At 35.9% G+C, this 13,583-nt stretch overlaps 1 protein-coding gene across 1 annotated transcript in view; it reads left to right on the plus strand.

Moving 5' to 3' along the window:
- Window positions 1-13,583, plus strand: part of CDH8 (cadherin 8) — a 140,556-nt gene that overhangs the window by 36,675 nt on the left and 90,298 nt on the right. Inside the window, exon 2 of the mRNA XM_075161449.1 lies at window positions 2,097-2,391. Coding sequence (XP_075017550.1) covers window positions 2,097-2,391 — 295 coding nt within the window. The remainder of the gene's footprint in view (window positions 1-2,096; window positions 2,392-13,583) is intronic.

Genomic DNA, 13,583 nt, shown 5'->3' on the forward strand with positions numbered 1-13,583 from the left:
AGATGCTTAAAGTATAAACACTCTGTTTAAAACACAAACAGATTCTGGATTGATCTTGACAGGCTCTAAGACCCTGAAAATAATTTTTTATGCTGCTGACACCTAGATGGAGTATAATCCTGCCCATAAGGACAATAATATTTAAGACAAAAAAAAAGTTGTATTAACATGTCTTACTGAGCAGGCAAAACTGCAGTACCAACCAACAGGAGAGTGCTGTTAACTTAAATTAATGTAACATAAATTATGCTGATTGTTCTCAAGTAAAAACTGATGGCAACTACAAAAAGAAAAACAGATTGAATTTTTGGAAAAAGGACTCAGCTGTCACTTGATGTCTATGTGTATGTTCATGTGGGTTGGTTAAGAAGAGTGAACTGGATTGAGTCATTCATATTCACACACAGTTAAAGTGCTTTTAAAAAGTTGTTAAAACAATGGTGTGGTAATAATGTGTTGCCCAGCAAAACACAGAGGATGAAGTTACACCTCTTGTAGTCAGTGGGTGTTCTGCTGTTATTGCAGAGCAGAGAATACACTGGTGGCCCAGGATCTTGTATGTATAATGAACCAGATAACTGGAAAATCAAACGTGACTGCCATTGTCCACTATGCTCATTGCAACAATTTGAGATTCCTTTTTTGTAAGGTACTGTTAACGAGTTTTCTAAGCTCTTATTCCTGTATGTGACCAATTATCTACTGAAAAACCTGCAGAGCCTACTTGTGGTATGACGTAAAAATCTACTTGTGGCTTGGCTGTAGCTAGTGTTACAAGGCTTTTTTTCCACACCTATTTTAATATCCTAACACAGGATTTAATATCCTAATACAGGTTCTTGTATCAAATGACAATGCTGCCCGGCCCTAGCAACCACTGCTATCAATTGAAGAGTAAAATGTATAACCAGCAACGATTTCTGTTGAGCTGTCTGCACAAAAATGAGCAAACAGGAGCAAGTCTAGTAGTAGCTGTTGTAAGTCATGTTGCAGCTATCCGAAACAGGTTGTACCTATTTCCTTCAGACTATCTTTTGTGAGGCAGAGATAAATAATAATAAATGCAAGTTACATTTTTAATGATATGTTATTCACTTCTTATTGTTCATATTGAGTGTGTTAGGTTGAATAGTAAATAGAATTTAAAGCACTGTTACTGTATATTTAAGTTATCCTGTATTTTTTAATGTATTGATACTAATACATATAGTCCACCAATTGGCACGCTCGCCCTCGCAAATTAAAAATTATTGGAGAAAATCTGATATTTAGTACTTGGCTCTGAGCCTACAAAAAAAAAATCAGTGGAAGTCCTTTGTTTGTCTCCAATGTTCTTCAGTTCAGGCTTGTAATTAACAAAAAAATTCAAAGTAAAGAAGAAAACCTATTTTTTCTGTACTGTTTCAGATTCTATTATAATCCTATCTTGTTTTTTGAAAAGCCAGGTACAATATAAATATTATTTTTTCTAATGGGGCACTGAGGAGAATGAGGCGATATGTGTAAGGATGGTTCTTACATTTCTGGTAAGAAACAAAGCTTTCTTTCAGGGGAGATACTTTTAGAATAAAGATCTTAGAACCTTTTAAGTTCTGCTAAGAGCTGAGTTATGATATGGTTCTAAATTTCTGTGAATGCTGTCCATTACAACATTTACAACATGCCAGTGTTCAGCCATTTTCTGTCACCTGAAAATAAGCTGAAAGTAATAACTAAAAATAAGAAATTAGATTAAAATGTATATTGTTGTTAATCCTTTATTTGCCCTTTGATCTAATAGGTTAAGGACATTTTGTGCTTGCTCATTTTGGCTGATAATAGTTCTGAAGACATTTACATTTTAGAACAGGGATTTAAAATATATATAACAGCTGCTTTTTAAATAGAAAGTCTAATTATGCCTATGATTACATTCACTTTTGATTAGTATGCATACAAATCCTTACTTCCCTTATGTATTCAAGCTGAGATACGGATCACTGGTGCTAAGATTGAAGTACAAAAGAATAGCTTGACAAAATGTATGGTTAGACCAATGCGAAAAAAATTTCTGGGTGTAATTTTTGTCTCTAAAATGCTTTTTTTTTTCCATTTAGTTACACACAGACCTGGATCCTGGCAGCAGCAAAATCAAGTATATTCTGTCAGGAGATGGAGCTGGAACAATCTTTGTGATCAATGACAAGACTGGAGACATTCATGCAATGAAAAGGCTGGACCGTGAGGAAAAAGCTGAATACACTCTAACAGCTCAAGCAGTCGACAGGGACACAAACAAACCTCTGGAGCCTCCTTCAGAATTCATTATTAAGGTTCAAGATATCAATGACAATGCCCCAGAGTTTGTTGATGGTCCATATCATGCCACGGTTCCAGAAATGTCTGTTGTAGGTATGTATGTCTAAACATCAACGAACTTGATTACTCACGGTTTAAACTATGCTAGTATGCCATTGAGTTGTTGATGAATAATAAGATATTTATTGTGTTGTTAGCATTAATTTGCATACTTTCAAATCTCTTCTTGGCCAAAGCTTTCATCTGCAGCACAATAGTAGAGTCCCTTAGTAGTAAGAAAATGACTAACAGATGTATTAATGTGTCTTTCTTTGTCCAACAACACTTTAATAGGCTAAATTTATATTCCCTTATGATGCTGTAGTTAGAGTATTGTTATTGAGAAGGATTTATCAAGATTTGTTCCAACATGACACTCTAATCCTATTGATATTTTGTTGATGTTTAATTATCTGTTTGTGTATTTTCATACACAGATGTAGCACTTGCAGTATGTTGATACATACTTATTTGTTTTCCTCTAAGTGCAACTGTAATCAGCCAAAAACATTGAAATGAAAGATGCTGTATCTGGGAATTGATGGTTAGACTCTAGAGTGGACTTAACCAATTAGCCATAGGATTTGCATAGAAGATGGAAGGGGAAAACAGAGAAAGCTGTGGAAAAAGATGGTGAAAAGGGAAATTAACTGTGTGAAAGGGGAGAAAAAGATAGGAGTAGGAAATAATCTTCTTAATACATTTCACTTATATTTATTCATTTTATCGGATTAGTCTGAATCTATTTCCTCATGGATTAATATATTAGATTTTTTTTTTTGCATAGTTTGTCCCTTGTTCTGTATCTGCAAATATATAAGTGTGTACTCACAGAGGTACATATTTACGTACTCAGGTCCTCAGTCCCTACTGATATATACATATCGAGTGCAGGTGATCTTTAGCTGTCACTAAACCAAAAGGGAAGTAAACCCATCAAACCAAAAGAGTCAATTTCAGAGTAATATAAGAATTCAGGACACCAAAATCTGGTCATGAAATGCAGAGTGAATTCTAATGTTTTCTAGTATTTGGTTGAGGATAATGTGCTTTTCAGCAATTTGTCTACATCTGTCAAAGCAAGATAATTGAAGGAGTGCCAAGGCACTTTGTAAAATAAAGCAGCACCCTATCAAAAAGTTTAAAAAACACCATTCTGATTTATTTAGTTAAAAAGAGGAGGAACGTGAGGAGCCAGAACCATCCTCTCACTCACATTCAGTACAATGAGTTGTACCAGGTCATTTTCAAATGTAGGATGGTGTGCTGACTAGATGGTGATACCTGAGGCTTCATTTTTTTTATCAGCACTTCTCCAACAGATTTTTAATCTTGGTTGTATTGAATTGCTTGTGCTGAAACTGATATGTGAATTTTCAAGCCTGCATGTCAGTTCTTTTACCAAAACATACATTTAATTTGTTAAGTTACTTTTAATTATACAGCAGCACAAACATAATATGGACCTGCTTTCAGAAGATATTTTTGCCAAGCTCTAGGCAAGAGAATGGCTTAATTAAATAAAATAAATTAAAAAAAAAATAGGGAGCAGGAGAAGGAGGAAGGGAAATTGAAGGCAGTTAATCCTTATATGAGTGGGACTTGTTTGGTATTCTAGGAAAAAAAGAAAATGAAGAGATATGCAGAAAAGAAAAGATGGTTTGTGATTACAAAGCCTACTATAAAAATAATTTATATCTGTGCATATGAGCAATATTTATAACCCTAATAAAGACATGGCCCCTATCCAAGGAATATTCACTGTAAAGAAGATGAGGAAAAAAAACCTGAAAACTTTGACAGGAAACTAGTCGGAAGATCAGATGAATAAAAATCTAGTGAATTGGTTAACATAAGGTTTAAAAGATGGTAAAAGTGCAATGAAAGCAAGAGAATAAAAGGTAAAACATTAACGATAGTGAGGGAACATGAAACAATTGAGAAAAGTGTTAGGGTGAAAGAGGAGGGAAAAATGTAAAGGAAGGTTATGAGGGATGAATTAAAAGATAAAACTTTATCTGGGGAAACTTCATAGTAGATGATTGTAGAAGAAATGACCAATGCCTGGACATAGATGTCAGCTTAGGGAATAGTGAAAGGGGCTGGCTTTTGGAGGATATTATTTCACCTGTTTCCCCTAACATGGTGGGGGAAAGAGAAACAGTTCTTCCCTGAACTGCATCTGAAATCATGTAGTTCCACGTTTTTACGTATTCTTAGGCTGCATTGGTCCAAAATGAGTTTATTCTAACAACACAAATATATAGGTAGAAATTTGTTACAGATTATCTCAAGGTCTACCATTTATTACCTTTATTACTGAAACTATGCAAGTTTTGCACATTCATCCTTTGTGATCCCTGAACCTTGCATGTTTTTTATGTGACAGTCCTAGAGGTGCAGTTTTCAAGCTATTTCTCTAAAGAAGCACAAACATACACTCCTCTCTTTTGTTGAAAAACAAAACCTAATTCTCAGCTCCCGCTTCAAAACTCAGCGTATGTTGCCATTGCATTACATGGGTCATGAATGAGTGTAAAATTTATGCGGCATATGCAGTCAAGCCTGTGTCTTAATCTCTGATGGAACCAAATTTCAAGGCTGGAAAGTTGAAGATGAGAATGTTACCCCTTCACTAATGCTGTTACTATTTCCTTCTGCCTGCCTCTTTTAACCCACAGGTAGCAACATCAAGAGCTGTATTAAATGATGCTCCGTAAATTATTTTAACTTCCTTTAAGTTTTGTTAGTCCTCTTAAAATTACTTTAACTCCTCTATAATGTTTATAAGAAAACTGTCTCCTTTCAGAGTTCAAGGAACTTTTTTTTTTTTTTTTGCCACACTAGGAGGATTTCACTTCCATTATCCACTTACTTAATTCCCCTTAAAGAGATCTCCACCCACTGCTAATATCAGCCTTGACATTTCTACAACACAGTCATTACTAGGCAGTGTTCTTACTCAGGATAAAACAAAGTTCTGCTAAACCTCTTCTTTCTTCAACATGCTTATACCAATTCTAACTGCTCTGAAACAGAAGAGGAACTCGTATGCTATATATATAGTACTTATGTAACGAGGATGCAGTACAAGGCATTTTATTTTTGGGCCTCTGTGGAAAGCGACACATAAAATCCAGATGAACGCATTAACCTTTCATCATTCTGTAATGTGATGTTGAGGTTCTAACACAGTGCAGTTTTTCTGATAGGTACATTAGTTACTGGTCTCATGTTCCTTGCCAGAAGAGATGTATTAAATGAACGTCAGTGGTATTTTTGCATGACTGTCTAGAACATTGCAGTTTTCATATCCCCATAGTGTATCTATGCAAACTTTCTGTATGTGATATGTATGAATGTGTGTGTATGCCAGTATAAGAGATTATCACACATATATGGCCACAATCCAGCCTGTTTGATTTTTGTTATGTATCAGCTGGAAAATCCTGCTTCCCTCTAAAACAAAAGAGAAGGATTTGCATGGCTTTCCTCCCACTAGTTGGTGCAAAGACGATTAGTATTACACTGTGTTATCTCCGGTAGGAATGATGCTCACTTTTCAGCTGTCTTTACAGAACACACACCCACACGTGTAGCGAATGGTGTGTATCGTCACTGTGTTCAGAGTTATTTTGAAATAATTTATTTCTCTCTTTGAGGAAATAGAGGAGCACATTCCAGAAGAAATTTTGAGAACTAAGTTGAATTTTTCCTTATTTCATCCTTGTGTTCCTTTCCTTTTTTACGTAATTCCTATGTAATCTACATAGGAAGCTCTGTTCCCCAGCTCCAAAATGATGAATTTGCTTGTGAAAGCTAATAGTGTATATGGAGATTATGTTCTTTGCTGAAACTGAGCACTTTCATCTTTTAATTCTGATATTAATTTTCTTAAGGACTTAAAGATCAAAAAGTAAAATCTGTGGAATCACTTCATTGTAACAGCATTGCATTTCACAAATAGGAAATAATTTAATTTGTCTGTAAATCTTGTTTAATCACTTTTAGATGTAAAGGGACACACTGGGGATGAAACCCAGTTAAAACCTTTTAAAAAGAGATTCAGCTAAGCTTGTGGGAGGAAGAACCCTGTGACTTTATTTTTTTTTCTTCCATTTGTCTATAAGCTCTGTACATATGCCTGCAATGAAGATAGCATATTATATAAATGAATGAGCAATCTTAGAAGATCCACAGGGGTAATTGGAACTGGTTCTGTAGCTTTTTTAAAGAAAAGAAATGGAAAAAAAGGAAAAAAAAAAAGACACACACACACACACACCCCGGAGTATGTTCTGTTTCTGTGTTGCCTTCTCAGGTACACACAGATTCATGAATTCCCTGGAAGCATGCTGCAGAGGTGATAATGGGAGCAAAAGTGGATATTGTCTCCCAACAGTATAGTCTCAGGATCTTTTTTTCAGGAGAGGAACGAGGAGTGAAATTTCTTGATTTCGTTCTTAGTGAAGCCAAGAGTGTTTAGACAGCTAGTGTCATGTTGAAAGACAGAAGACGACAGAAGTACAGTGACAAACGTGTTGGTGAAATAAAAAAGGACACAGATGGAAAAAGAACAAAAGTCAAAGGGAAGAGTATTCTCTCATAGTTTGCCTGAATTAAGGTAAGCAGACAAACTTTAATAGTCTCCAAATATTAACAATTTCTCTGACAGTTGTAAAAAAACCCATCTTAAAATACATACAGTGCAATTCAGAATGCTATTGCTCTAGAAATGCTTTTGCTTTTAACACTTGAAAATATTAACAATGTGAAAAAGCTTAGAATAATATTTTTGTCCTTAAATGCTTCCATGAAAACTATTTACTGGGGGGAAAAAGGTCTTTATTGGAAAGGGTTTAGGCTTTCAGTTGAGTCAGAATATCAGTTTCTAATTTTGGCACAAGCACATCTACTTAGCAGTGTTTTTCTTTGGATCAAAGTTTGCCCTTGATTACACCCCCTAACTAAGTAACTAAGAAATCATTCAATCTTCTTTTTTTTTTTTTCCAAAAGCAGAGCAGAGTTATTTAGTATAGCCACGTATAGTAGAAGCGCACTGTACACAGTGTAGCTTTTCTTTCCAGTTGTCCCAAAGCTATTAGTTCTCTTCCAGTTACAAATTGTCTGCTAAAAGGACTAAATCTGCTGAATATGAAATCAACATGCAATGTCTGATATGAATAGTGATAAAAGTAACTTGATAAATTAGAAAGTTGCGATAAAAACCTGACCTGAAATGTTATCAAGATCAACTACACTGTCTTACTGGTTTTTTTTTTCCTATGTATTCATTGATTTTTTAGGCACTGAGCATGACTGTTAAATCAATGATAGTTTGTCACAAAATTGTAGAGTAAAAGGACTATATTACTGGGGTCAACTACAAATTAGCCCAAAGCGTAAATGCAAAGGGAGTGCAAAAGCTAAGGAAAAAAACAGATGTTGTAAAATATGGCAATAATGTAACAGCTGTTAGAAAATGTATATCTTCATGTTGTCTTGTTCCTCTACTTGTTCATCTTGTGCATAATCAAATTCACTAGCTGTGGTGCTGAAGAGCATTTTACGTGAGAGATTTATTTAGTGAGTGTGCATGTATTTTAAATCTTCTTGTACATTCTGTGTGACAGTGACACGGTTCCAAAAGCAAAGTCATAAGTAACCTTAAGTAATTGCTTAGGATATATTCAAAACCAAGACAGTCTCCTCCTTAATTTGACTTGTTATTGAGCTTTGAAAAAACATATTTCTGAGTATATGCTATTATTTTTGTATTTTCCATTTCTCGTGAGGTCTGATTTGAAAATATCATTATCTTTTTATATTGTTCTTAAATTACCATTATGAGCTTGAGGACCATGGATGAAGCTATGATATTGCTCTTTCGGGGTTTATAATCTGACCCTGTAGTTGCACTAACCTGTATTGTCCTGAGTGTACTAAGCTAGTTCATTGACTTTACACAAAATTGCTAAAATCAGTGGGATTGCTCAAAATACTTCGTACCAATGGCAGCAAGTACTTGAATGTTCAGGTTGTGAAGACACTGTCTGGTTCTTGGAAATAAGCCCTAAATTACCTGCACAAAGTATGGAGCTATTAATGTGTAGTAGTTTCTTAGACAAAAGCTGCCTTTTTTCCTCTCTATTAACTGTCAGCAATTTGTCACAAATTTTTCATTTTTTGCACACATGCATTCCCTTTGCACAAAGGAACGTCGTGCAAATGACACATAGTGAAGATAAACTCCTCAGAAAAAAGCCATTTGGATCAGAATTGAAGTCATAGTTCCTTATGGAGTTCCATATAGAGGAATACACCTATGATGTTCCTGTTTCACAGGATGAGGACAGACAGACAGACATAGCTGTATGTTGATCATATGAGGGCAGAGCAGAGAAAATTTTGTCAGTCTTAGGTGCATGCTTCTGTAGTCCTGTGTAATCTACAAGAATCTGTCCTGCTGTTGTTTTTCCAGATGATTCTTGTCTCATAGTCACAAACATCGTGTTCTTGTTGCAGATATTCTGCTTCTAAAATTCTTTGTGGTTGCTTTCTTTTGTACCTATCAAACATTGTTGTATTTCTGTTCTGTGACTATATGAAAATAAGTCTTTGACTCGGGTTTCTGATACATTCTTTTTTGGTTACAAGTTTAAATCTACTCTTAGCAAGGATTTTTCACAATTTTCCCAAATTTCAAATTTTGAAGAAAAAAATGTTTAAAGCATTGGTAGGGTTTTTGTTTTGTTGGCTTTGAAAGCGTGCCATTTCTTTTTTCCTGACAGCTATGCTTGTGACATGAGCCCATTTGCTGGCCAGTGGATGATGCCTAAGCGGAAAACAGATGAGAGGAAGCAGACCAGTGCAGATTTCTGCCAGACTGAGGCTCTATGAAATGCCACAGAACTGGACTGGAATGTGTTCTCTCTTTTTTCAGTTGTGGGAAATGTAGACAAGTTCTAACCACAAGGTAGAAAGTTCTGGGTCAGAAAATTAAATTCAGTGTGGTAATATTTTCACAGAAGCTTTTATTAGTATAACTTACATCACTCTGCTAACACAAAATATTTAGCTTTAGAATGCTGGGGACCAATACTCCTCAAACTCTGTTAATTCAGATGGCCTGTGTTAGACGTCTCTGATGGACACACTTGACATTTGGGAAAATGAGATTCAGATCCAATTCAGAATCCATTTTTTCCTGGCACTGGTCATTCCCCACCCTGCCCCAAATTGGTACCTCCGTCTTTGTTTAGTTGCTGAATCTGCAGCACTTAATGTTTCTTCATGAATACAGATAAGCAATTGCCTGTGGAGCTGATGTCAATACGGCTTTCTCATGAATCAGCCGATAGAGTACCGCTGGGCAGCTGATTCAACTGTACCCTTTCCCCGGGGCCCAAATGGTCTCTGCTGCCATATGCTTGCTCTGCAGTGGCCTGAGGGGGCAATATTTCAGAGTCTGCTTTTGCAACCTGGAATACAGTTGCTGGCATTATAGGCGTCACTCTACCAAACACAGCAAGCAGAGCGTCAAAGCTGCAAGATTATACCAGCCGTTTTCTGTTTTCACAACAGAAAGTTATAAATGAAAGAATTTCTGCAGTAAACAGCCAGGGCTACTTTATTATTTATTTTTATTTTTATACAACACACCTGAGCATAACCTGAAACTTCCATCGAAATCAACAAGCCTTATGGTACTTTTTTTTCCTGCTTGGAAATATAGTGCACAGTGATCATCCAATTTTACTGTCTTTGCCTGGGGACCTCACAGAATGAATGCTGTTGAAATAGTCAATTGATTAGAGACAAGCAGTCTTTGAAAAAGTCCTGAACAAAAGAATAGCTATTTCCCACATGTCTCACAAATATCAATTAATATTCCAGAGTAAGGGTGATATCTAAAGGGAGAATAAAAAAATAACATGAAAAGAAAACATAATTCTTTAAGCCAAACATAAAATACATTTTACCCTTCTACTGTTGCCTGAGATGTTACAGACTGTATTCTAATCCTAACAAACAGCCACCCAGGGGAATTTATAAAGGAATACCTGCAGGCTCTCTAATGGCACCATCTTATAAGTTGTAGCAAGAAAGAACTGCCAACCTTAAAACTGAAAAGGCAGTGTCCTTTCTTATTAGATTCACACAAGCAGTAGGTAACATCGGCAAGGATAATTGCCGAAGAGTTATCTATATCACTAGATCTAAATATATTTTTCTGATGTACAACAGTTTTGTTTCCAAAAGGTCATGTTAAAAAGGCAGCATCAGAGTCCTAAAACAATTAGTTTATGCACAAAAAATTGTAAAATATGCAGCTTATTAGATTTCACAGCCATGCGTCCTACAGTCCTCATTATACAGCTTGTAAAATGCTGAAGGCTGCTAGCTTGCTCCATTGTCTGTGGGCTGTACAGAAGGCATTTTTCTCCTCTCCTATGCATAGCAAGCACCTTTCATATTTCTGCAGTTACACATTTGCATACAATATACTTTTCCCATTTCCCTCACATTATAAAAAGTCCTTAAAATGACACTTGAGCAATCTAAAAACATTGTTGTGTTACATGTGGTAGGATATTCAGTTGTTCAGAGATTTTGACTCATACACATACTGCATGATATTAAATTTTTTTAAACTTTCTAAACTATCTATTCTAAAAATTCCATTAAGAAATATGTAACATTTGGAAGAAATAACCAGATTCCTCTTCTGTTTATGGAGCTAAACCTGACTTAGTATCCCACAGGTATATGAAAAGATTATTTTCCTGGTGGAGACAGGAAACAGTTTCTAGCATTTTCCTGCATGGTATTTCATAATTTATTGCAGTGGTTATTTCCTACTGTTGACTAAGCTGCTCCTGTTTGATTCTTTCAGATCCCTTTATTAAGCCAGATTTTTCAGGTGTTAAAACTTTTGATTTAGACTATCAATTCTTTGGGGCAGCATCTGCCATTTCCTGTAGGTCTGTAGAGTACTGGGTTCTCAAATCTCTTTTTCTGTGCATTTCAGTGACGTTACATATCATTGCTTATATAAAGCAAACTAGCAAAACAAACAAGTAATGCTTTGTTACTCTAATCTTTTAGATTAGATATAAAAAAAGAATATGAAGTATATCAGTTGCAGTTTATTTCAGAAAGTGTATACATCTATATGAGTATATAAGTGCACGTGGCTGTGTATATATATGGAAAACAATGTAAATGAAAACAAAAGTCTTGCAAGATTTGTACTTGTCGTATATGTTGATGTGCCAACTTACATGCTTGAAGTTCCTGGAGGGTTAGTATTATCGACTGGTATGGCCTATTTCGAGTACATACACATAAGAGAGTAATCATATGATTCAAATTTAGGCATTCACATTAGCAGGCTGATTTAATTTGGATTCGTCTCTGGTTAACCAAGAAAGAAGGATCCCATGAGAGGGCAATTCTGTCTTCCTCCCTTAGATAGAGCAAAAAGCTAGTGCAACTAGGTGTCTAATTTAGCCAGTTGAGCCTAAAACTGAGTTGTGTGAATAACCTTCTTTTCCTTCTTCCTTACCTTAATCATCATAAACAAGATCATGACAGCATCACAGTATTTCACTACTTAGAGTCAAATAAATTACAGCTGGGAAAGACAAATTACCCTATTAGTTAATCTTCCTGTCTTTCTAGGGTTTTCCCTTAGAATACATTATCTAGCATCCTGTGCAATAGAGTGAACTCTTCAGTGAGGAGGATTCTGTTATTTCCCTTGGGGAGCTATTCCTCCTTGTACAATTTTTCATTGTAAGGAAGCTTTTGTTGTTGTTTTTCTCTTTGCAGAAGATTAAGTGAAGTCTTGTATCTATCTGTGTATTTATATGGTTCTCATCACCCACATATCAATATTACATCTGTAAAGTACACAAATTTTCTTTCTCATTTCTCCCTCTAGGAGTGGCTGTATACAGGATTCTACTATAGGTATATTCTGGCCTTCCTGTCCCTCTAGCATGTCAAGCATAAGTTGCCTAGTTTTCCCTTAGTGGACCATTCTGGCCCATATCTCTACCCCTTACCACTGCTTAGGATGTCATCTTCCCCCTCCATTAATTTTTCATCACTGCGAGGGGTCCACTGGACGCTTAAAAAGCAAATACCTTTCTGTTTTTCACATGCTTTCCTTTAAGCGTGGGATGATCTCCCAGACAGCCCACACAAGATCTCTGTCATCCGTTCACAAAGCGGTCCTTAACTCTTCCATGATGCCTACGTGCTGGAGGCACGGTGGGGTAGTTGTGCTAACCTGACAGCAGGTAGGTCAGGCAGCAGCACCACTGTGCTGACAGCATTGCTTCCCAAGATGATTTACGCTCTCTTGTCATCTAGTCTCTCTTCAGTTGTCTGTCTTCATTTGTCTTTCCTGGTACTCAGCTCTTGGAGTCTTTGGGGAGAAGACTTTCTTGCATTGTGAGACCTGATCCATGTATTGGGCTTTTAGAGCTTTGGCAATAAAGTAACTATTACTACTAATAAAAATACATTCAAGTACTGATGTAGAAGGTAGGCGTGAAATAACGTACGATCTGCAAAGGAACCCTGAAACGCTCATACAACATACCCACATATATATGTGTGTATATCTGCAGACACACCAACCAATTTAAAATATCAATGATAGTATTTTATGTGTGTATTTTGCATATGTTAACAAGTTCTGAAGTGCATTACACAAATTCCTATTCCATATACATTTTTTTTATTTGGCTAATGAAATCTCTAATTCATAGATTTTGTGTTTAGAAATGGTCTCATAGAATAATACAGGATGATAAGGCTTAAAACTGTGTTTCTGTATTTAAAAAAATCAGCAACAATGAAAAACAAATAAGAATAAGTTTCTTCAGCTTTGAGGCAGTAATAATTTACATGTCAAGAAGTTATACAGGTTTTTATGAGATTATTGCAGTTTTATTCAATAAAAAATAGTTACCATGACAACAACTGTCATGCTACCTGTGAGATTATAGCAAAGAAGGACAGTGAAGAAAAGGCTTCATTTTGGAAAGAATGCTTATCTGACCTGCTGAGTACAAACAATGCTTTGCTTTGACCACTACTGGCTGCACGGCTACTATCAGCCAAACTCAAAATCTAGCTAGGGATTTTGAAGCACAGTGATCCTCTTAGAAAAACAAAACAGTTGGTAAATAATGGTAGGTCTTTTTCATGCAAATATACTCTTAATGCCCTGT

Source organism: Calonectris borealis, chromosome 12 (genome assembly GCF_964195595.1).
Source record: "Calonectris borealis chromosome 12, bCalBor7.hap1.2, whole genome shotgun sequence".
Taxonomy (NCBI): Eukaryota; Metazoa; Chordata; class Aves; order Procellariiformes; family Procellariidae; genus Calonectris; species Calonectris borealis.